This window comes from Olea europaea, unplaced genomic scaffold, assembly GCF_002742605.1.
Source record: "Olea europaea var. sylvestris unplaced genomic scaffold, O_europaea_v1 scaffold2132, whole genome shotgun sequence".
In the NCBI taxonomy this organism is placed as follows: domain Eukaryota; kingdom Viridiplantae; phylum Streptophyta; class Magnoliopsida; order Lamiales; family Oleaceae; genus Olea; species Olea europaea.
Window position 1 is genome coordinate 77,349 of NW_019239286.1, and position 25,474 is coordinate 102,822.

The following is a 25,474-nucleotide window of genomic DNA, read 5'->3' on the forward strand; positions in this document are numbered from 1 at the left end:
ATAATAGAGGATTTCTTACTTGCTTTGGAATGAGAATTTTTTAATGAAAATGGACGCTTCGAGATCCAAAGATTTCTATGAAAAATCAGATCGACTAAAACAAGTATTCGATCTCGATTCGTAGCCCCATCATCTCCTACTTGAGGCTTCTTTAGAGATTTCTCTTCCCTTAGGGATGAACTTTTTTGGCTTTACTCTAGAGTCTAGGAGGACATGATGGACTTATACGTATACTTCTCCTCTAGATCCTGAAGATGAGCATCTTGGGTCAGGCGGTGAGATATCTATAGCAAAAATGGGATTTGAAATAATTTTCTCAAGAAACAGTCCTTCGGCCTCAATCCTCTTTCCTTCGATTTGGTCAAAACATTAACGACGATAGTGATGACTTTGCATGCACGAATTTCAAGCATTAATGGAGCGTAGATGACATGACCCCTGTTGTATGAAGCCATGGTCTTCCTAGCAGCATATTTAAAGATGACTTGATGTCATAGATTTAGCTGGCCCTATTTTCAGCTTAATTAGGGTACTGCTCACCGTATCTCTTGACAAATCGTCATAAGCTCTCATCCCTACCGCAGATGGTGTAAATGACACCGGATCTAATCTAGTTATATTGTTGATGAAAACAAAGGTCGAATACGACTCAATCAAAGGCACAAATAAAGTGAGAGCATATAGAATAGTCTTCGAAAGAGAAGGAAAAGAACACCCTAATGAGAATTAGGCTTGATGAGGCGCGCTCTAGGACAAGGGACGAGAGAGCATTAAGCTCCTGGCAGTCTAGTGGGACAAGACATAGCTAACGTTTAGGTCATCTTCTTGGCAACAAACAACCACTTCTTTATCTTTATTCGTCTTCTACTCTTCTTTTCCCTCATCGGATGGCTTGTCACTTTTCGATGACTATTTCTAGGTCCCAAAAGATCCATGGAGTCGGATCCAGTGAAATTAAAGAGAAAAAGCTCTTCTTTTCTTCTTCTTGAATGGTAGTCTTCTGAGATAATGACACGGATTATTTTTTATGGTGGATATGAGGTATCTGTGGTTGTGGAAGCAACAAACAGACCCCTTCTGAGGTCGAGGGTCCTTGAAAATCCCCACGTTTTATATTGGGGTTTGATGGAGCATCCTCTTGAGGCACTATCATTTTTCTCATCTATTAGATCAAATATCTTGTACTTAATAATTCCATTTATTTTGATTTCATCATTAAGATGCCCAGGAACTTGATGGAAAGTGCAATAGGCCGACATGTTTTAGTAAGGTGGGACATGATCTGGCACTGGTTTTGGCATCAGGAGTTGAACAAAGCCTTTGTCCAAAAGCAACGAAAGGATCTGGCTCAAAGGTAGCTTTAATGGGGGTGAACTGGAGAAAAGGTTTGTTATTCCCTTTACGAGGGACTTGTGTGGTTTTCTAACTTTGGTTTTTGTTTTTGACATTCTGATTTTGTAAAATTACATTCCAAGGTAAAGGTTCGAAACTACACTATGAAAAATTGGCTATCGAGAAAGATAAATCATAAGTTAATAGACGATTCTCTGTATCTTATAGGGCTCTTTTTCTATGGATAGAAATTTCTTCTGAATAAACTAATAATCTATTTTCATATTCTCCGATCAAAAATGGGAAAACGATACTCATTTTTCTCCGAACAAGAAAGCAACTAAAGGGCTACTAAGAACTCAAAACTCAAGGCTCGGCTCCAGCACTCCTGCATTTGTCATGAAGTAGAAAGAGACAAGAGCATATTCTTCAAATCCAAAATGTACGCTCTTCCAATTCCTTCTCATCATAAAGCTATAGTGCTACCCCGAAGCATTCTCAAGACTACTTTGTTAAAATGAAAATCAAATCAATCTCCTTTGAATAGAAGTTAGGGCATTCACTAAGCATAAGCCCTTTTCCCGACATTTTTCGATTCTTAATAGCATATAAAGAGTTTAGCACTAAAGGGGAAGAGGTAGAGTCTTTATTCTTCTTTGTTTCTTAACTAATAACCAGAAAAAGTCTTCCTTCGCATCTGGTACATTGTATAGTTGATCACGACTGTTTTTAGGAGTGATCCTTCCCTCTAATCATAAGAAAAGAAAGGTTTTGATTCATCTTTGCTTAAGTAAAGAAAGCTTTATCAGGCTTCTATCTGATTACAACAGTCTAATTAGAAAGTGTATGTTTACGTCAGACAAGGATGTGTTGATCTAATTTGGTTAGAACTCAATAGTGATGAGGGTCAAGTAAGGGATTAGAAAGTTTCTATAATGACTGGTTGGTTACATAGCAGTTATTGTATGTTGATGGCATGCTATTAGCAGCCAAAAATAAAGAAGATGTCAGGAAGGTGAAAGCTTAGCCTTTGTGTGGAGTTGGAGATAAAAGACTTGGGTATAGCAAGGAAGATTCTTAGTGTAGAGATATTAAGGGATGAAAAGCTAGCAGGTCGTATTTGAGGCAGAAAAGGTACATTGAAAAGGTATTTCGTAGATTCAATATGCTTAATACAAATGCTATCAGTACTCTCTTGGCTACCCACTTTAAATTGTCATTTAGCTCGTGCCCTCAGTCAAATGAAGGCATTGATTATATGCCTTGAATTCCTTATTCAAGTATAGATGGATCGCTTATGTATGCGATGGTTTATTGATAAATATAGTTCACTCATTGTTTTAATGTCTCTTAATGCTTATTTGTGTTGTTTATTTTTAATACTTTTAATTACTTGATCACTAATTGAATTAATTAATTGCATAAGTTTCGGCACTCAAGAGAGGAAACTTAGGTGTGATATTAGAATAACAAAACCTAGGAAATTATAGATTTCGAGAGAAAGTATAATTCATTTGAAGCAAGTTCCACAAAAGAATCAGAAACTTGATAATTCTTAGTTATTAGATTCAAAATAGAGATATTAGAATAAAATTTTAAGAATAGTTCTTACTCAGTACTCGAGAATAGTAGAATTAAATTAGGGTTCTTGCTTATAAATTTGAAAAAATTTATTATTGAGAAACATAGTTGATAGTTAGGTGAAATTACAACCCTAGGCTTTTTCATCTTGATTGTTTCTTCTAAATTGGATTGAAATAGTTGGATTCGTTACCATATTCATCATTAGACTAGTTAATGATATTGATTATAAAATTCAATCGTCTAGATAAAATAAAAGTTGTTCATTATAGTACTTAGTAAGAAATTGAATTTCTATCCATTTGGGTTCGACGTCTATACTTGATCTTTATATTACTTGCGTTATATTTACGTTACAGAAAAAGCATAATAAATTTTTGGCGCCATTGCAGGGGATTGATATGTTTGATTTTTACTAATATTATTACTAATTAGCTTTTGTTTTAATTTAGACTTCTTCACTTTTAATAGTTTACTTACTTTTATTTTAGCAGTTTATGCGAAGAGCGTTGAACTTTGAACTACCATCGATTGATCCTAAAATTGAAATAACCTTTCGATTTTTAAGGGATATCAAAAAAAAACAAAATTAAAGCAATGACAGAACAATCAGAACAAGTAGCAAATCATAACCAACAGCGGCTATTAGAGATTATGTCCAACCAATTTGTCAACAACTACTCCGGTATTGCATGCTATGGCTACTAATAATTTTGAAACTGGAGCTAGGGTTGATCCACATGATGCAATAGAATTAGTTTGGAAAATCTCCATGAGATGACCCTAATGCTCATCTAGCTTTTTTCCTCGAAATCCGTAATACACTAAACATGAATGGCATCATTGAAGAGAGTACCAGACTCCGTCTATTTTCTTTCTCCTTGAGGATAAAGCCAAAGTATGGTTCCAATCATTATCATATGGATCCATCAATTAAAGCAATGACAGAACAAGCAGCAAATCATAACCAACAGCGGCTATTAGAGATTATGTCCAACCAATTTGTCAACAACTACTCCGGTATTGCATGCTATGGCTACTAATAATTTTGAAACTGGAGCTAGGGTTGATCCACATGATGCAATAGAATTAGTTTGGAAAATCTCCATGAGATGACCCTAATGCCCATCTAGCTTTTTTCCTCGAAATCCGTAATACACTAAACATGAATGGCATCATTGAAGAGAGTACCAGACTCCGTCTATTTTCTTTCTCCTTGAGGATAAAGCCAAAGTATGGTTCCAATCATTATCATATGGATCCATCCCTACTTGGGATGATTTGTCCTAGAACTTTCTAACTAAATTCTTTCCTTTTCCAAGCCAGCTCAATTGTGGAGTGATATTTGCTAGTTCAAACTTCAAACAATTAGACTTCAAACTATTCTATGAGGCCTAGGAGAGATTCAAAGAATTACTTAGAAGATGCCATCAACATATTTATCAGAATTACATGCAGAAAGAGATCTTCTACAACGGATTAAATGTTCAGGAAAAACAGTAGGTGAATCTACAATAGGTGTTACTTTGATGTCTAAGACTATAGATGTTTCGTTTCACTGCTGGAGGAAATAGCCATTAACAACTATCAATGGCCAATTGAGTGACCAAGTGCAAAGAAAGTAGCTGGTCTTTATGAGGTTGATCCCATTACAGCCCTTACAGCTTAGATGGCATCAATCACAAATTAAATAGCTACTTTAATTTCACATAGGACTTAATAGAAAGTGGTATCTGTTATATCTGATTCTACATCACATCATGAGTCTGATATTGATACTTAGCAAACCAATACCATCCAAGGGTGCAAAATCATGAGAAACTTTCATATGGTAACACTGAGAGTATACTCCAACCTCTACCTAGGTTCAATAACCCAAGTTCTAAAGAAAAGCCATCACCAAAGGATATCGTGGGATCCTTAATTTCAGAAACAATGGAAAAATTCAATAACAATGAGTTACGACTAGACAACATTGAGACTCATATGACTAACATGGGAAGGCCATAGTGAAAAATCTAGAATTGCAGATTGATCAACTAGCAACAATAAAAAACACCCAACAGAAAGGAAAATTTCCCAGTAACATAGACGTAAGCCTACAAAAGCACTACAATGCCATTACTTTGAGAAGTCGTAAGAAGATTGAAGAGATTCGGCCTAAAGAGGCTTTAGTGTTGACACCTACTTCAAATCATATTGAAGAAAAGCTGGTTGAAAAGCAAAAGACTGAGGCAAAGATAATAGAAAAGGCTTCTAAACCTAACTTAATATCATTCTCGAACAATCTACCAATCTTGAAGCTAGCATCGCCATATCCATAGAGATTCTTAAAGAAGAAGTTTGATGAGCAATTTGCAAAACTCGTGGAAGTTTTCAAGAAAATCCACATCAACATTACTTTTGCATATGCCTTGGCACAAATGTCGAATTATGCCAGGTTTTTGAATAAAGTGATTTCAAAGAAAATGAAGTTGGAACAGTTTGGAACAGTGATAAAGAAGAATGTAATGTCATTCTCTGGAAGATACTCTCTCAGAAACCAAAAGATTCGAGTATCTTCATTAGTCCTTGTACAATTGGCATTTCTACTTTTGCTAAGGCATTATGTGACATTGGAGCTAGTATCAATTTGATGTCCCCATCAATATTCAAAAAAATTGGGTATTGGAGAAGTGAAGCTTGCTACCATCACTTTGCAACTAGCTAATAGATCTATTACATGCCCCAGAGGTATCATTGAAGATATATTTGTAAAGATAGACAAGTTCATCTTTATGGTGGAGTTTTATAGTTTTGAGATGGAAGAGGATCAAGAATTACCACTAATTCTTAGTTAGCTTTTCTTGGCAACTGGAAAAGCTTTGATTGATGTATAAGGAGGAAAATTAACACTACGGGTTAATGAAGAGCTAGTGATATTCAACACCTATCAAGCTAAGAAATTTCCAAAAAATGTCCATATTTGACGTATAGTCCAATAAATTGATACAATGATGGGAGAAAAATACAAAAGGAAATTGTTAGATGACTCTCTATAGCAATAAATTACAACTGGTTATTGTGATACATCTAATGCTGAAAGATATACAATGAGTAGAGAAGTGGTTGTCATTCTCTTAACTCATGAACCTCACCCACAAGAAGTAAACAAGAACTACACAAAAGAGTCTTTGAAACCTCATGACATTGTTTAATCAAAAGAGGTTTTGTGGTTATACCGGAGTTGAAGCAGCCTCCTAATCCTTGTGGCCATGTTCTATTAAAGAAAAATCCTGAGCAAGGAAAAAGTTTGGAAACGTGAAAGAAGTGCCTCTTGAAAATCCAATCTAGGGCATTCCAGCAATGTCAAGCTAATAACATTAAAGAAGCTCTTCCTTGGAGGCAATGAAAGCGTTCCATCTATCTATCTCTTTTCTTTAGATCATTGGTTTATAATTTTATTAATAGTTTCTTAATAAGGGTTTTTTCTTGTAGGTTAAGTCTCAAGTATGGAAGAGAAGCTAGAATCAACATCCAACATCTATCAATCCACCATGCATCACCATAACGCTGATAGTAATGAAAACAACCAATATTTTAGCTTAGGGAAGTCTTCCTCATTTTTTTTTTTTTTAAATTTCACATTATGGACAATGTTTAGTTTAAGTTTGGGGGTTGAAATATTAATTGTCTAATTGCTTAGTTGTTTTGTGTAAAAAAAATTATTTTATGTGATTTGTGTGTGTTAAAAAATTTGTTTTACAGGCTTGTGTGAAATTAGATAGTCTTTTTGGCTATAATGTATATACCTATGATTCATTACATCTTTAACCTTATATAGCATAATTTGGGTTCGAGCCGGTAAAAGAGATAGTTTGGGCTTGTGGTAATTCCATGCATGTTGAAAAGAAATATTGGTGTGGAGTGTTTTTAACTTTCAAGTATGAATTAGGTGATGATCGTATGCTAAGAATCTATCCCTTTTATTTTTACTTTTCCTGTAAAGAAAAAGAGCATTGCATTTGTTGACTCTACACCTCACGCCGACACCTTTTTTGCTCAAGTTAGTAAGTCCATTAGGTTATCTCAAAATTTGATACCCTTTGCCTTTTAAAGTTGGAGAATCATCGACTAAAAGCTTATTAAAAGGGTCGAGAGGAGAAAAAATGTGAGGTTGATCTTATATTGAAAAGAAAATATCAAAATAGGCAAGGAATTATGCAATTGTGAAATAATTATTGGGACTTAGATAGCTAATTGGTTTGAATTGTTTAGTATAAATTTGATTGTTGAAGCACTCATAATTAGGGAGATGTGTGTGGCGAGGGTGTGGCTATTGATGGGATATTTTTTGCTAAACAATGCTGCTAATGAAAGCATTCTACTCTGGTAAAGCCAACAATCATTCAGTAAATTGTCTTCTTAACAAGCCTAGGTGCTAATTGTCGTGATTATCACGTGTATAAATTTTTGACATTGCTGGTTAGACAAAACCAAATTTGAATGTTGTAAGAAATTGTTATTTGAAAATAAACTTTAGAATATACTATTGGGAAGAGAATAAAATAAAATAAGTTTGGGGTGTGAATATCACGAGAGAAAAATGAAATATTTCAATTTTTTAAGGTCGGAATTGAGTCAACTTGTGAATGTACAGCGCTACACTTGTTTATTCAAGGACATATACAAACCTACTTTGCATTGAATAATGAGAATTTAGCTTTTACATCATAACTTTGAAATAGGCCATAAATTTGATAATCATATTTTTAATCCTGAACCATAAAGGCAAGCTACCTAGCTAAACCTATTTAGGTGAGTTTTAGTTTGTATGTGTTTCACGACTCTTTTCTTCTTGTTTTGTGTTTGCTAGAGTACTGGCAAAGTACTAAGTCTAGGGTGTTTGGCGAGTGAGGTTTACTCATTGTTTTAATGCCTCTTAAGCTTGTTATTTTGATTGTCTTTATGAGTTTTTTTAGGAAGTCTTAATGTTGTTTTATAGGCAAGGTAGATTGGTGAAAATGGTGAATTGTAGAGCTTGAAAATGAACCAAAGATGAGATTTATATGGAATTGGAAGTGTGGAAGAGGACAAAGAAAGTAGCTAAAATCAAAGGGGCAAAATAAGGGGAAAATCCAGCAAGATGGCGCCCAGGTGCCAAGCAAACAGAAGAAAAAACATGAGTTTGGTGCCCAACCCCATACTCACGCAAAAACACAAGACCAATGGCGCCACGGCGTCAACAAGAAATACATCATAGAGGCACCAAGAAATTGTCGTTGTGAGAAGTGTTTTGAATTTTTTGGATTTCTTTTAAGCAAACACTTTCTAACTATAATTCAACAATGCAAGAACCAAGAAATCAAGCAAGGAGGCAAGAAGAACATCAAAGAGGAAATTGATTAATGCGTCAAATGAGTTTTTATTTCTTTTTCTCTTTATATTGTCAATTGTGTTGTTTAAATTTCTTCTTCCGTCATGAACTGAACTTCTAATTTGGAATTTGATGGAACCAAAACATGAGTCTATGGTTTGATTTTATTATAGTTATTTCTTTGAGATTTTCTAATTATATTCATTTGTGTTATTTATTCTAATGTTTTTAATTACCTGATCACTAATTAGATGAATTGATTGTTTGAGTATCAACATTCTAGAAAGGAAAATTTAGACGTGATCATAGAATAACACTATCTAGGAAATTATAGGTTTCGAGAGAAAGAGAATTCATTTGAAGCACATTCCATATAAGAACTACAAACTTAATAATTCTTAGTTATTCGATTCAGAATAGAGATATTAAAATTAATTTCTAGGAATAACTTTTACTCGGCACACAAGAGAGTGAATAAAATTAAATTATAGTTCTTGCTTATAAACTTGAGAAGATTTATTAGACATAATTATATAATTGAGAAACATAGTTAATAATTAGGTGAAATCACAACCCAGACTTTCTCATCTTGATTAATTATTCTACATTGCATTGAAATAGTTGGATTCATAATCACATTCATCATTACACTAGTTAATAATATTGATTCGAAAATTCGATCTTCTACAGAAAATAGAGGCAGATTATTATAGTACGTAGTAAGAATTGAATTTCAATCCATGCGGGTTTGATATCAGCACTTGATCTTTATATAGCAAAACTTGACACTGTACACTTATGGTATATTTACGAAATAGAAAACGCATATATCTGTATATGTCCAAATTTGGCACAGGCAATTAATACAATTAGCGTATACATGGAAAATCCTAGAAAAAAAACGTTGGAAAGCAGCTCAATGAATATTTAGATACTTGGAGAACTCTACAAATGCTTGTCATTTAGTAGAAATATAGATGGAGCCATTAGGTATGTGGATTCAAATTATATAGAGAATCTTGATATGAGGAGATTATTAACATGGTATGTGTTCACCCTTGCAGGATGTGCTATCAGTTGGAAGGCTACTTTGCATAATAAAGTAGCATTGTCTATAACAGAGGCAAAATACATTTCCATTATAGAGGCATGTAAGGAGGTTATATGGAGGATGGGTTTGATTAGTGAAATCAGTAAAGACTTGCAAATTTCAATAGTGTACTGTGATAGTCAAGGTGCTATTTTTCTGACTAAAGATCATATATTTCACGAAATGATTAAGCACGTTGAAGTAAGGTATGACTTTGTGCTGATGTAATTACTCGTAGTGATATTCTAGTTAGCAAGATTGACACCAAGGAAAATCCAACTGATATGATAACAAATCTCATTTCCATTGCTAAGTTTGAGCATTGCTTGAACTTGGTTTGTGTTTGTCATTGATTAAACTCATCGTGGCTTATTTAAAAGAAGGGTAGTAGTGTTTGTTTAGTAAGAGTGTTTGAAATTCCTTGTATTGAAATTTGATTCAAGGTAGAGATTTGTTGTAATGTAATTGAAATTCTATTGGATAATTAGAGTTTTGGTTGAAGTGGTCTTAAAGAAATTAAAGTTACATTGGGTATGGAGTTTCGATTGGAAAAGGACCTTGGATAGGTCATAAGAAAATTTTGGGACTCTTGGAATCAGAGACTAACTCCCTAGTGCCATGGTCGCGATGCATAGGCACCATCGGAGGCTTTGGAAACAAATTCATCCCAAGAGACAGCACCCCAACACCATACGTACTTGCACTACCACTCACTTAACACGAGTCTGCCGCTTAAATAGCAAGCACCACTCGCTTACCACTATCTAGTGCTTGAGCGGCATATTTAACCAGCCCAAGCCCATTTAGCATTCTGATGTATTCTCTCCACTCCAATTCGTCTAAAAATCTATTTTAGGGCTTATATATGAGCAGCCATGCCTTGTATTGAAACACAACATTCATACAACATTTTGAGAGATTTAGATCTTGATCGACAGTATTGAGATCTTGATCGTAACACATTCATTATTGATTCATAATGAAATACTTCTCCTCTACCCATAGTTTTCCATCTTGAGTTTTCATGTAAAATCTTGGTGTTCTTCTTTTGAATTTGTTATTTCATCTTGCTATTATCTTACACTAAATATGTAACATGACTCGTGATTAAAAGGTACTTTTCTGTAAAGTAAAAAAAAAAAAAATTGTAAGTGAAAAGGAAACGTCAAGCAATGTGCAAACATAAATTTGACTTACTTTTAACCACATTTTTTACGACTGTGAATGAATATAAAGAAAAATAAAAATTGAGCTAAGGCTTGTTTTCAATAAATTTCAAATTTACAATATCAATGTTGTTTTGCTTTCTTTGATTGAAGTGTAAATGAGATTAATAACCAATTTAAGTAGATTCTAAGCAAATCTAAACAAGTTCAGATGGAGCTTATCACTAAACTTTTACCAATTTATAGTAATATATAGATTCGATTTTCTTTTCTTTTCTTTTCCCTTTTTTTTTTTTTTTTAACCAAGCATCCCTAATTATAAGTTTTACCATTCAACTTCTTATGGTATTTGCTATGTTAAACAAGGATGTGGCAATAGCTATACTAGGAAAGATTGATCAGATATTGGCACCAAAGGGGATTTCCATGACTATTGCTCCGCTAAGTGTTGTAACTCAGAGCAAGTTTCGATTTTTCGGAATTGCAAGTTTGAAGATTTATATATCACTTTTGGAGGAGAAGCAACGTAAGGATAGAGTTGTAATAAAGGAGCAGAGAAGGTCAAAATTTTATGGTTTGGAAGGTTCGATGATCAATTTTGGTGCAGCTACACTAAATTGAAGAAAAGAGATACTAGACCTCAAAAGAGATTCAGTGAGGCTGATTTGGTTGCATATAGTTTGATAAGCGTTAACTCAAATGGAGTTGGTTGTATGATCCCGTTGCATGCCATAATAATTTGAGCAAATATGGTATTGAAAAACCTGCTGCTAGCTCAGGTAAAGTTAGTTATAATCTTGATGATCTTATCATTCGTGGTGATTCAAGCAAGATTGGTGCTCAAGGTAATTTCAGTGGTAAACAATGGTTAGATTTAGTCGACAGTTGTTGAGTTTGCCCTAATATGACTATGTGGAAGAGGTGAAGTAATTTTTTGGAGTGTTTAGTTTGGAAAACTTTCAAAAATTGTTGAACAATTAAGTTTTTTACTCTTTGAAGTGGAATTCCTGTCAAGATGTGGTTTTTTATAATGGTTGTAACCCAAATTCTTTTTTGAAGATATATCTGGAGTTGGTTATTTGAATTGGAAAAGCATTGAAAAAGTAAAAATTGGCAAGGAGAAGTAGGGCTGGGCAAACTCCCGAATCGAACCCGACAATTCTTTTCAAATTAAATACCCGAGCGAGTATCTGAATTGAGAACTGACGGGTACGGTTCGATTCTCAATTCTAGACCAAGAATCGAATCTTTCTAAATTTTTTTTATATTGAATAAATCAAATTATTTTAATTTTAATTTTTTCTAAACAAATTAACAATTTAACAATTTCTAAATCCAAATTTTTGGCCCAATAATTTGTTTCATTTCTAATTTTTTAATTTTTGGCCCAACTACCCATTTTATTGTTTCATTTCTTAACCCAACAAGATCCAACCGACTAAATAACCCTAAACACCTACACTAAAGTGCATAACGCTATCTCAACCCTCGCAGCCTTGCTAACATTCCAAAACATATACAATTGCCGACCGACGCTGTGACCTTCGCCGATCGAAGCTTTGATCGTATCGATCATTTGAATAAGGTAGTCTACTAGTCTCTGACATTTCAAAAACATTCAATGTGTCATTAGTTGTATTTATATAATGTTGTTATAAATGTTAAAAAATTTAATTATAGTACAAAATCGAATGGAATCGAACCGAATCCGAATGATTCCATATATATATTTGGACCCGACGGTTCCATTTATTAGATACCCAGAAATTTTCGTTTGGTTCAACCCGTGCTCACCTCTAAGGAGAAATTTTCTTGATTTTGGCAATTTTTATCTCCTATTTCAACTCAAATACTCCATTGTTGATTTTATTTATTGTAATAGTACTTCACATTGTATTAAACTCTTCATTGTATCATATACTCCTAGTATTTTAGGGATTCTTGTATTATAAATATGTGGTGTATTACACATATCTATTTGATCAATTCAGAGAGTGATCTCGAGGGAATTCAGGTTAATAGAGAAAAACTCGCAGATGGAGATATTGGGGGAGTCATAAGATCCCGCATAACATATTGTAACTCCTTACTTTTGATATAGTAAATTTTTCGCCTATGTCTATGGTTTTCCATCTTGGGTTTTCCCTTAAATTTTGTGTTCCTGTGAATGTTGTTCGCAAAATATTTCTTCTCGATTTTAAAATCCACCGCAAGTGTACAGTTCGTTAACAAGTAGTAAAATGGACTATGAGTCCAAGTATCGTTCCCACGAGGATTAAATTAGCTCTAATTAAACTAATGTGACCTTAACCGAATCTAATTGAATGAAAATTTGGTTTAAATGTGAAAACCCTAATTTTGGGAGAAATCCCCAATTTGAAACCCTAATTGCAAAGAAAACCCTAATTTCAAAATTGGAAACCCTAATTTCGAAATTTCACTAATCTAATGAAATAAACACGCAACTGAAATGTAAATATGCAATTTTAGAACTATTGTATTGAAATGAATTGAAATGAAATCATTAAGAACTTGAATCCCCAATTGACCATTAAAAACCCTAATTTCACAAATTCAACGAATCGATGGAACAAAATGTCAATTCAATGTTCCTAAATTATCCAATACGCTCTCTCGATATATATTGATTCTACTCTTACACACCACCAGCCTATATTTCTATGGATGATGCAATGTACAAGAATGCATGACTTTTTATGAACATTTTCATGAATTGCATAAAGCATAGAGGTAAGTTTCCATCCCCTATCGGACCCTATGTCGATTTATATTCTATCGAATTTATTCCCCTTCTTTCGAATGCAAAGAATAAATCATCTACAATCACATAATAATTGGCCAATTAATTATGGAAGCATTCAAATCATATAAACCAAAGATTTGTCCAACCGAAACTAATGTTGAATTTATGAAATAACGGAAATTTAAATCATCAAAAGGTTCATCAAATTCCTAATGAACAAAAACCCTAGCCTATAATCATCATTACAAAATCAAGAAATTGAAAAACGAAATTAAAAGATAATAAGAATACACCCGTATGGAATTTCTTCAATCCGTGTGTATAATCTTCAATCCCGTCTCGAGCCCATGTGAAATTGAATCCAAAATCAAGTTTCTTGCCTCCAATTTTGGTCTCTCTCTTCTCCCTGGTCGTTCTCGCCCTTCATATGATGAATTTGGGTATTTATATCGCGTCCAAATTAAGTAGAAAAGGAGTTTCAACCAAAACGAAAAACTACGCCCGAGGTTTCAAAAACGAACTATGCGACCGCATAGAAGGAATCTATGCGGTCGCATAGTTCAAATTATTTTGGCTCATTGAATCCCTGAAGCCTTCTATGCGACCGCATAGAAGTTTACACTATACGGTCGCATAGAAGTAACCATCTATGTGGTTTGTTCAATTTGGTCCCTGAACTTCTTTGTTGCTTCTCTTGACTTTTTTCTTCGATTTCTTCATCTTTTCAACAATTCTAATCTTCCAATTGATGATCGACACTTTCAAATATTATGCCACTCATTCGGCACATCTTTTGAATATTTGCACTTTAGTCCTCCAACTTCCAATTATCTTCATTTTAGTCCATCTTTCATTCTTTCTTCCTCCACTTGTTTTGCTTTGTCATTGAGCTCATACTTGGCATGTTTTTACTCTCGTTTTGCATTTAGCTCAACTTTTCAATATTTGCACCTTTGGTCCTCGAACTATCAAATTGTTGCGTTTTGGTCCTTCTTCGGCTCTTTTCTCCTGAATTCCACAATTTCCATTGAATTACCTACAATGCATGAATTTAACTAGATTAAGTCACAATTCAACCATTTTATCCCTGTTTAAGTCATGTTTGTGAACCAAATAAGTGTGTAAAAACACACTTATCAAATGTTATTTTTTATTTTCATCTATTATCTGATTTTTAATATTCATAACAATAGAATCAATTTTTAACAAATGGTATCAGAGCTATCACCAATTTTCTAACACTCCATTTTTCTTCTGTTTATGTGCTTTCTAAAGAATGAACTTTCCATTTAAGTACGATTGGTGCAACTTTACCGAAATACATCGTGTTCATGGCACAAATTGGCTGTACAGCTATTGGCATTTTGGCATTCTCAATTTTTGGTCCAGATTGGCTAACTAGGAGCATGGCCCTTGCTGTGGCCTTAGCCTTCATGATATTCACTTGCACAATACATCCTCGTGGTAATCACTTGCGAAACTAATTTTCTAAAAACACAAATAGATATTGGCAGTCCTATGTATTGATTTGCAGATAGCAAGTTTGTCACTCTTTTCGACATTTGCAGCAAGAGATTATTAGAATTGGGTTGTGACCTGAATTCTTGTTGAATATTTGCTTGAAAATAATGTTGTAGGAGTATTAGGAGTTGATGGCAGACTCGAAGATGTCTTGAAAAAATTCAAGGTGAATTTGAACTCCTATCTCATCCCAAATTCTCCATTATTGATTTTACTTATTGTATTGGAATTTCACCTTATATTAAACTTTTTACGTGTTAATTCTTCTAGTATATTAGGAATTCTTTGATTATAAATATATGGTGTACAACACATATTGAAACTGATCAATTGTCCAATTACTTATTGGTTCAAAGAAATATTTTGTAACTTCTTGATATTGATTATAATAAATTCTCTGCCTCTACCCGTGGTTTTCCCAAATTTGAGTTTGCATACAAATCTTATTTTCTTCGTGATCCATTATTTTTATATTGCTCTTATTTTCTTGTTCTTTAATCATATGGCGGGATTCTAATCAAATTGGCATCAAAGCGATTTTGGTAACTTGATTGGTTGTAACAAGTGATATCAAAACAAGGTTTTGATGGTTCTTATGAGGGCCAAATTAGTCATTAAAGCGAGGTTTAACAAGGTTGATTGTTTCGGGGATGATAAGTATGAAATTTGAGTTCTGCTTTTGAATTGCGACATGATTTTTTTTGTTATCACAGATTTTTTTGTTTAGGTGCTGGAGGAGAAGCAATGTAAGGATTGGTTATATATCTTGGAAAGTTCGACGATCACTTTGGATGCAATTGCAGCTTATACTCTGATAAGCGATGACTCGGGTGGAGTCGGTTGTGATCAGGTCGTTCGTGATTATTCGAACAATAATATTGAGGAATCTTTTAGTATTTCAAGTAGAGCTGTTGTGATGTTGTTGATCATATTGCTCATGGTAATTTGAGCAGATTTGACAACTTGGGTGAAATTGGAAGTCCTCATGGTGATTCAAGGAATCTTAATAACTCGACTGGAGCTGGTAATGAATGAGATGATTCAAGTAGGTTTAGCACGCAAAGTAATTCTACAAGTGAGCAAAGTTTAAAATTTGTTCACAGCTGCTAAGTATGCCCAAGAGGGCATGGTTGAAATAAAAGGTAATTTGGTGAAGTGTTTTGTCGGGAGAATTTTGTTACAGTTAAAGACTTAAGTTTTATTTCTTGCAATGGAATTCGTGTTAAGGTAGAGTTTGTTAGAATTGAATTGTGACTCGAATTCTTGTTGAGTATTAAATTGAAAATAATGTGAGTATTGAGAATTAATAGTAGATTCGAAGATATCTTGAAGGAGTCCAAGGAGAATTTGACTCCTATTTCATCCCAAATTCTCTATTATTAATTTTACCCATTGTATTGAGATTTCACCTTATATTAAACTCTTCATGTATTAATTCTCCTATTATGTTAGGGATCCTTTGTTTATAAATATGTGATGTACAATACATTAAAATTGACCAATTGTTCTATTAATTATTAATTCAGAGAAATCATTTATAACTCCTTACCATTAATTATAGTGAATTCTCTACTTCTACCCATAGTTTTCTCGAATTTGAATTTCCACGTAAATCTTGTTCTCTTTGTGATCCATTATTTTCATATTGCTCTTATTTTCTCGCTCTTTAATTTTTTTTGGCCAAATTATCAACAAATTGGTATCAAAATGATTCTGGTAACTTGTTTGTTTCTAACAAGATGGTATGCTCCTTGAAGAACTTAAAATTTTGATGAGCAAGCTGCAAAGATCTAGGTGAGGAAATAAAAATCTGTGGCAACAATTATACAGAAAAGATTCTGTATGTAAATATTCATTTGATCTAGTTGTACATAACAAGTTGACAAAAATGGTTCACAAAACAAATGTTAGAAAAATTTTGACATTAGATTTCAAATGATTTAAAAAAGTGCTTTTGAAATGATTGATGTAAATATTGTTTTGTAAACCAACTTTGTCAACTAATTTTGTACAAGGGGCATTACTCGTAAATATTACCATATATGTGTATGGCTGGTATGTGGCGGTCAACATGTTTGGTATGGTGGACCAAACAGAATAAGAAAGAAAAATAGATTAGCACTTGCTTCCTTAATCATGTGCCAGGCATACCAGCCATGCCATCCTTGTCATTCAACTCAATTCCCAATCGACAATTGTGAAACTCGACCACAGTTTGAGCATGCGTGACAAAGTAAACTTCCCAGATGAAAATGCCTCAAATAAATAAGGCGGGGATATATACACCATTCGCAGAGTAGAATACACTCATTCACCATTTCCATGAATGTAAAATATATTATCCCAGAGACGGCTACAGTATCAAAAAGGTGGCAGATATTACGATGCAATTTAGTGGAAAAAACACGATTTCAAGATTTATCTGAATGAGACTCGTAGAAGTCACTAGGGCAAGGTGACATGACCTCTAGCTCCAAAAACTGAAGTACTTGATGCATTGTAGGACGATTGTCCGGATTTGCATCAGTGCATCTTGCTGCAATTTCTACGATTGCTTCTACAGTCTCTGCATCAGCATTCCCACATTTTTTGTCCACAACATCCTCCATCCAATTCTCCTTCAGTAACGTATTAATCTGCAAATTATGTTATCAGTTGAAAAGTATATAATAGGAAAAGCTTAGATAGATAATTGAAGTGATACAGCTTCAAATTTGAGAAGAGCATACCCAACCAACGACATTTAATCCTCGTTTTACAAAAGATGGATCAGTAGGCCTCTTTCCAGTTACGAGTTCTAATAGTAGAACCCCAAAGCTATATACATCTGACTTCTCAGTTGCTCTTCCACTCTGCAAGTATTCTGCGTAATATTAAAGAACAAAAAATCTTGGTCAGTTTTATTCCCATGATGATTCTCGGAAATTTTCACAGGTGAGATTAAAAGGAGATGAAGGATTGTTCTACTTCTGAAGAGAAATAGAGGAATTTTGTTGCCTGTATGCATCTTTACAACAAGAGCAACAACAATCTCCCAAATTTCTAAAACTGAATTCTGTATGGTATATGCAATAATAGGAAGCTAACTGTTATATACCAATGGACTCGTCTTAATTGCGATTAATTGATGGTGATGGTGTGGGGTTTGATAAGTGTAATTTATACACTTATTTGGCCCTTTAAATATAGACATTTAGGAGTTTTGATAATTAATTATGGCATAAACACTTGATATTTCACTTGTTAGGTAAAATATGATGATTGAAAGTGAAACTGGAAGGGGAAAAAAGGGGAGCTAAAATGAGGATTTCTAAAGTTTGGGGACTAAATTGCAAACATCCAATCATTGATTCAGACCACAAGAAGATGATAGGAGATTGTATGTATTCAATTGGATCCAAATGGAAGATAACGGATGAAAATTTCTCGAGAAAGACTCAATGGAACAAGGATTCAAGACCAGGGACAAACTTGCACAATTTTGATAGTCGCAGGTGGCGTGATCAAAAGAGCTAGAATGGCCAGGAGCCATCAGGCCAGGGCCTTTCTTGCGTGCATGGCTTCTTCAGGGACCTGGCATGCAGTTTTCCCTTTTGACTTCAAACTCTTTTTGGAAACCAATTTCAACAAGATTTTTGGCCTATTTTCTAAGCCATATAAACAGAGAATGTGGGCACAACATTCAAGGGACCTCTCATATCATATTAAAAAGCCTCTAATATATTATTTATCATCCATTACTGCAATGAAAGAGAGGCCAATTCATCATTCTTTTGAAAGAATTAAGAGGCAATTGCAAGCACATTCAATCAATTGAAGATCCAACCTTGATTCTTGGGCAAAGAAGGGTAGGTGCAACTGAAATTCATCAAGAAATCATTGAATAGATTCAAGATTTCATAATTCATCTCCTTCTCAATTTATCAAAAATTCGAGCAGTGTCAAATTAAATATGACTTGTAATTTTACAATGCTAGACAATGTTTTTATTTACTAATACATAAATGAAACCACATTATGAAATTTTTAATATAAATTAAATATTTTGATACCCAATATATGTTTATTATTGGATGATTGTTATTGTATTTAATACTTTTCAATTACTTGATCAGTAATTAAATTGATTTGCGAGTTTTAATGTTATCGAATGAGTTTTAATATCATCAAAAGAAACAACAAGATAGATGGCACTTATAACCACCTTTGTGAGGTTCCATACGGAATAGGGATATACCTCTATGTTTTGCATGATTTCAATAGATATTCTAGTGTTTTTAATGCATGCTTTTATGTTCGCATCTTTCATAAAGATGTAGAAAAGTCACATGAGAGAATAAATTTAATTCTACGTGAGAGAATTTATTAATTAAATTCAGAACATTATTCAACAAGAATGTGCACATATTGTCGTAATATTGAATTGTAAGGGAGAATCGAAGTCTTCATAATCATCTCATAGTTCTACAAAAAGCTTTCATAATTCAATCATTAGAATAGTTAGCTTAATTAGTTAATTAGTATAAATTCTTCAATCCAATTTGGCAATTCGATTAAATTTAACATTAATTGACACTAGTTAAGTACATAATCCTCATGGGAACTATGTTTTATTCATCACTATATTACTTGTTCACGATATCTTGTACTTGCCAGATTTCATACAAACGGGGTTAAAGACTCGAAATAATTTATTTTCAAAGCCATAACAATAGCAGCAATTGAAATTAACCCAAACCTCTGACTACTAAAATGTACAACATTTTAATTATAATGCAATTCATTAATAACAAAGATCAAGACTAGAATGTTCATAATAAGTTGAAGAACAAACCTGGAGCCAAATAGCCAAATGTGCCAGCAACTACAGTTGTGACGTGAGCATCCTCATCAACCAATAGTTTGGCAAGACCAAAGTCTGAAACGTGAGGCTCAAGGTTCTCATCAAGGAGTATATTGCTAGATTTTATATCGCGATGAATAATCTTTGGACAGCAGTCATGATGTAGGTATGCCAATCCCTTAGCAGAACCAAAGGCTATTCTTAAACGAGCATTCCAATTCAAGGTCCGGTCATCTACACGTTCTGATGAACAGATTATTGAATTGGTAAGCTAATAGGAAACAAAACGCCAAATTCATAATAAGAGAATAAGCATTTAGAAGCAGGTAATGAAGATTCAACCTTAGTATTATTCCAAAAAAATGACATGTAGTAGACCGAGAAGAAGAAATGTACCATGCAATAAATCATCCAAGCTGCCCATAGCTAAGTAATCATAGATAAGAAGCTTGGCCGTGGGAAGTCTGCAGTATCCTCTAAGATTGACAAGATTTATGTGCTTGATGCTACCCAAGATCTCCAACTCTCTCTCAAAGGTTTCATCACAACCTTCACGAGTCCGGTCAATCTTCTTAACAGCAAATGTCCCACAATCATTCATAACCATTCTATATACAGTACCAAATCCTCCAGCCCCAACAACATCCTCCTCGTTAAGAGATTCAATCTTTTCTACCAGTTCACAAGAAGGATAGGGAAGATCACCATGAAATGTGATGAGCTTGGCACCTGAAAAATTATTAAAAATATATATATATATGAACCTTAAAAGTAAAAAATGGGTTAGAAAGTTGTAAGACTTGAAGAAACATCAAGGTTACTTGGTTGTTGATGAACTTGTTTCTTAACTTCTGTGTATCTTTTTGCAGCCCTTTCTTTCTTGGTCAGCAACCTTAACCACAGAAAACCAAGGAGCAAAATAAATGCAAAACCCAATGCGGACATTGCACCAATTACTGCTCCTTTGATATAACGGGATGACCTCTTAGAGGGTACTGTAGCAACACAGCAGTTTAGAACAGTTGGAAAAAAATTAAATTACATGGAAAAGACGTCATTAATTGGATGGCAATGCAAAGACTGACTCCTACTAAATTTCCAATATTTTTAATCTCTGAACAAATACCTGCAGCTTGATCACTTCCAGCATGAGGCAACACAGCAGGAAATCCTAGTGAAGTTCGACAGGGCTTGCTTACTTGTTGACCACAAAGATCTAAATTACCAATGAACCTAGGCATAATAACAGCCTTTTCAGAATAGCTTTTGAAGACATTAAATAATAGTATTAATCTCTATGTATAAAAACACAAGGATAGATCTACTCATATCATCTCTATTTAGGAAAAGAGAAAATTGTTATAAATAAAGTGCGTGTAAAATTTCATAGATGAGTGCAGGGATGGAAGCCCTTAAGGGTTCTAATTATACCATTTTCTTCAAATTGGAAGAGTGAGATTCAAATACCAATGCTATGCATATTCAACTTTAGTGAAATTATCTATCTATCTTGTGTAAATTTTGCAGCAACTTCTCAGCGTACGTTACCAGCATATACAGTTAAATCTTTGCTTGAACAGGTTTGGCAAAACACAATCTTGTACTAAACCATGTATGTGAATCATCCAAACCTTTGCATAATTATAGTGATGATAAAAAAAGGGCATTCATAATTACTCTCGTCATTGCCAACTTCAATTGTAGAGGTTGAACAATGATTTCTCAAAAGGCCGCAGACTATTTTAGTTAAGTTTAAACATCAATCTAGTACTTTGTTCTCACCCTCTTAAATGTAAACCAGTCTCTTGAAATATATGAATTAAGAAGTTATTGCTAACGTTTCAAAATCAAAGTTGATCAACTGATATATGGGGCTCAAACAGGGGCTTAAGACTAGGTACTTACGACTTTCTGCCAAATGTGCTTAGTGTTCCGAAATCTGGAACTTCACCCGACAAGAAATTTGTAGACAAATTTCTGAAGATAAGAAATCAAGTGCATGAGCAACAATACATATGAGACAATTGTATACAAAATGAAAGAGAATGGACACAATGTTTTATTTGAAATAAACCTACAAATATCTTAGACGTTTTAGACGACCGAGAGAGGAAGGTATAGCACCCTTAAGTGAATTGCTTGACAAATCCCTAGGTAACAACAATCCCATATTCATTGATAGATAAATCAATCCAAGTTCCATGTAAGGCAAGTTTCTAAAAATTCATCAAATCAAGATCTTGAGCAAGATTCAGATTTTAAAATAAAATATTAATTTAAACGACAAGAAAATGACATACATAGATATAACCCTTTGGTCCCGGGGACTGCAAGAAATACCAGTCCAGTGACATGGAGATGCATCAGAATCTATCCAGTTACTCAACAAGTTCTTACTGTCATTCAAACTGCTCTTCAGTTCCAACAATGCCACTCCTAAAAAATAAAAGAGAAAAAGAAAATCAAAAAACAAGATTTTCCCATCTGAAAAAATTAGTATAAAAACAAACAAAAAAGTAAAAAGAGACAGAACTGCATACCATCTGGAGTGAGAGCAAGAGACAACTTGCTTATAAGGGTAACAACTGAAAATAACAAAATCCAAACACCCATTCCCATTTCCATTTCTTGATTCAAATGGGTGTTTCTTCACAGTTTCTCCTGTAGTTTTCCTTTATTTATTTTCTACTTCTTTTACTTTCCTGAAAATACTGTGGGGGTTATAGAGAGTTTGAATGAAAGGAAGAGGTGAAAAGAGAATGCCATGATGAACAGAATGACGGAGTCGTGGGAGTGGGCCGAAAAATGGGTGATGTTGTCGTTCACAGTATAGATGAAAAATCTGTAATAATTGGTTGAATAATGCCTTTGTACACGGAGCCTTACAGGCGGATTCCAGTCCCCATCTGAAGAAGTTGTACACCAAACTGTAAGGCTAAGTGTATATGTAGCGGGGCCGTAATTAGTTAGCCCTATTTTGTTCACTTTAGGTCCTGTTTGGTATTTATTTTTTTTTTAAATGTATTTTTCTCTTTCTTCTTTTTAACCATACATTCTTCATTAAAATAATATTACACATAAATAAAAAAAAATTTCCTTATTTTTCAATCACATATTTTTCATTAATTTACTATTCCAAAATACATTTTTACATAAAAATGGCTCTCAAATACCCTCTTAAAACTTAACTGGAAATATTTTTTTTAAAAAAAAAAGAAAAAAGGTTGAACTCCAACCTTGAGGGCTCTTATCGCCCCGTCCATAAAACTTTGTGAGGGATGTAAATCGCGGGATGTACCCCAACAGGCCAAGGAACAGGAGCTGTCAGTACACTGCGCCTACAAGGAATCCAATTTCATATCTCAGGAATCGAACCCCCACACTGCGACTGCCAGCAAAACTTGAGATAATCTCACTTCTATCATTTGCATCATTGAGCTGCTTAACAGGAAATATTTTATAAGTGCTATAAGGGTGTGTTTGATAGGTAGGAAATTCCATAGAAAATGGAATTGCAATTCCATCTTTTCATTTTTTTGAATTTCATCTTTTCATTTTTTTGATGTTTGACTGGCAAAAATTTCCTTAGAATTCATTTTCCACATTTTGATGTCACATTAACATTTTCCATCTTTTTGAGGAAAATGAATTCTCACCAAAATGGTTAGAATTCATTTTCTCGAATTACTGTAGCAATTTTTTTTTTTTATTTTGCAATGGAAACAAATTTTAAAAATAATTGTAAAAAAATATTTTTCTTAATTGGCAATTTTTATGTAAAAAAAAGTCAAACGAACACCAAAAGATAGATGATTTTCTTGAAAAAAAAATTTTGCTTGGTAATGAAAAACAAAATTTCATCCCTAATACCCAATACCAGTAAAATTTATCCATTTAATTGATAATTTTCACGTAAAACAAAGTCAAACAAATACTAAAAAATACTTTTATTTCAACATTTTACACTTAGAAAATCATACCAATCAAATACAATAATTTACAATTTCCAGGAAAACAATTTCTAAGCAATTCAATTCCCTGAAATATATTTTTAATTCAATTTAATTCCATATTTACAACCAAAGGGACCCTAAATGTAATATTTTATATTAATTTGTTGGAAGAATTTGATAAGTGTCAAACAAATTAAAGAAAATAAAATTTTGAATAAATATTTAAGAGAAGAAAATTATAATTTCAAAACTCAATTTCTATGATTTAAATTTTTTTTTATGATGAAATATTACAAATAAACAAAATTTTTATACTACATTTAGTACATAAGAATTAATTGTTAATACATGAATTTAAACACTCATTAAAATTCCTAAATGCATGTATAGAAATAAAATTATTTATAATAACTGTAAATTCATGTAAATCAAGATGCATTATGTCTATATTAATGTTAATTAATTAAAAATTAATAAGCGAAATTCTTACATAACGAGAATTTTATAGTATTTATTACATATTGGAAAACGAAAATTAAGTATTATTGAAATAATTAAATTGTAATATGATTAAAATCGTCCAAAAAATAATTAATACCTAATGTGATATTTAATATATTATAGATATTACTTTTTTTTATATAAATTTTGATGAAAATTAATAAAATATACTGTTTGATTTTATTTTTTATGAAAATTCAAATCAACAATTAATTTTAAATACATATTTCATGGACCCATAATTTTTCAAACAAATATTTTTTAACTTTTATCAAAATATGCTAAAAGTTTGATTTTAATCTCCACTAGACATGGACATATAGTTGAAAAATTGATAAAAATTATATGTTTCGTAAAATATGTAAATGAAAATGAATTTAAAAAGGGACATTACTATGTGTACATCAAATTTTATATACTGAGTTACATAACATCACATATCACTCTATCATTTGTCAATTTAAAGAATAAATTTAGATGTACATTCTTGTTGACGTTGAAGATGACATTACTTCCTATGTGTCAAAATCTAGTCAGTGATATATGAAAGGATATGCTATAAAAATCAATGGCTATGATGAATATAATGTTAAACGATGTCAAATTTAATGTAAAAGTGAAGTAAATGTAGCATTTTTTCAATTTAAAATACAATCAATTTTTTTATCCAATTTTTTCCCCCAACATTATTTTATATAATCTCTTATGTACGATTTTTATTAATATTTTATTTGTCATAGAATTTTGAGAATTTTTTTTATTTTTTTTTTCCGTAAAATTTGATATTTCTAAGGGAATTTGAGGGGAAAAATATTAAAACCCATGAATAAGTTGAAAAGTTTTGAGTGAGGAGACTTTGCTCATGTTTGTCACTCATTATTTCACATTTTATTACATTAATTTTTATATGTATTTATTTTCAATCACACATTTTTCGTTAAAATAATATTACACAAAAATAAAAAACTTTCCTTCTTTTTTAACCACATATTTTCCATCAATCTATTATTCTATAATATATATTTTAAAATTAAAGGGGCTCAAACGCACGCTTCACTTGAAAGCTATATAGAAATTTGTGAATTGAGAAATGGATTTTTTCCATTTGTACGAAATGGCCTTTCATAAAATCATTACAGATACTCGTATAGAGGCGTTCTCCATATAAATAAGGGAAATTGCTCTGTGGGGTTCGGGGCCTTCGGGTTGTGAATATTCTGAAAGGAGTGCTCATAAATAAAATATTTTCAAAAAAATCCCACCCACATACATCCAAATTGGATGTACACCCTGTTTGGCCCCCATTACCTGAAAATGGTAATGGGGGGAATAGTATTTTTTAGAAAAATGAGTGGTTGAGAAAGAAG

At 33.0% G+C, this 25,474-nt stretch overlaps 1 protein-coding gene across 1 annotated transcript; it reads right to left on the bottom strand.

The window, feature by feature from the left end:
• Positions 1-17,049: 17,049 nt before the first annotated feature.
• On the bottom strand, positions 17,050-22,496 carry LOC111380379 (LRR receptor-like serine/threonine-protein kinase FEI 1). The gene is made up of 10 exons (XM_023003923.1): positions 22,194-22,496; positions 21,954-22,089; positions 21,732-21,869; positions 21,559-21,630; positions 20,780-20,886; positions 20,475-20,648; positions 20,050-20,382; positions 19,645-19,896; positions 17,540-17,673; positions 17,050-17,446 (listed from the first exon to the last, which is right to left on the bottom strand). Exons 1-10 carry the CDS (start codon positions 22,276-22,278, stop codon positions 17,222-17,224), a joined length of 1,656 nt encoding a protein of 551 aa, XP_022859691.1. The 5' UTR covers positions 22,279-22,496; the 3' UTR covers positions 17,050-17,221.
• Positions 22,497-25,474: the final 2,978 nt, after the last annotated feature.

What these genes read in the sequence shown, in the direction of transcription:
- LOC111380379 (XM_023003923.1), bottom strand. Translation starts at nt 22,278, where the DNA reads ATGGAAATGGGAATGGGTGTTTGGATTTTGTTATTTTCAGTTGTTACC. An exon ending in TGGAAGTGATCAAGCTGCAG is followed by an intron (nt 20,649 to 20,779) that starts GTATTTGTTCAG and finishes GTGTTGCTACAG; the next exon opens with TACCCTCTAAGAGGTCATCC. An exon ending in ATTTGGCTATTTGGCTCCAG is followed by an intron (nt 17,674 to 19,644) that starts GTTTGTTCTTCA and finishes AATATTACGCAG; the next exon opens with AATACTTGCAGAGTGGAAGA.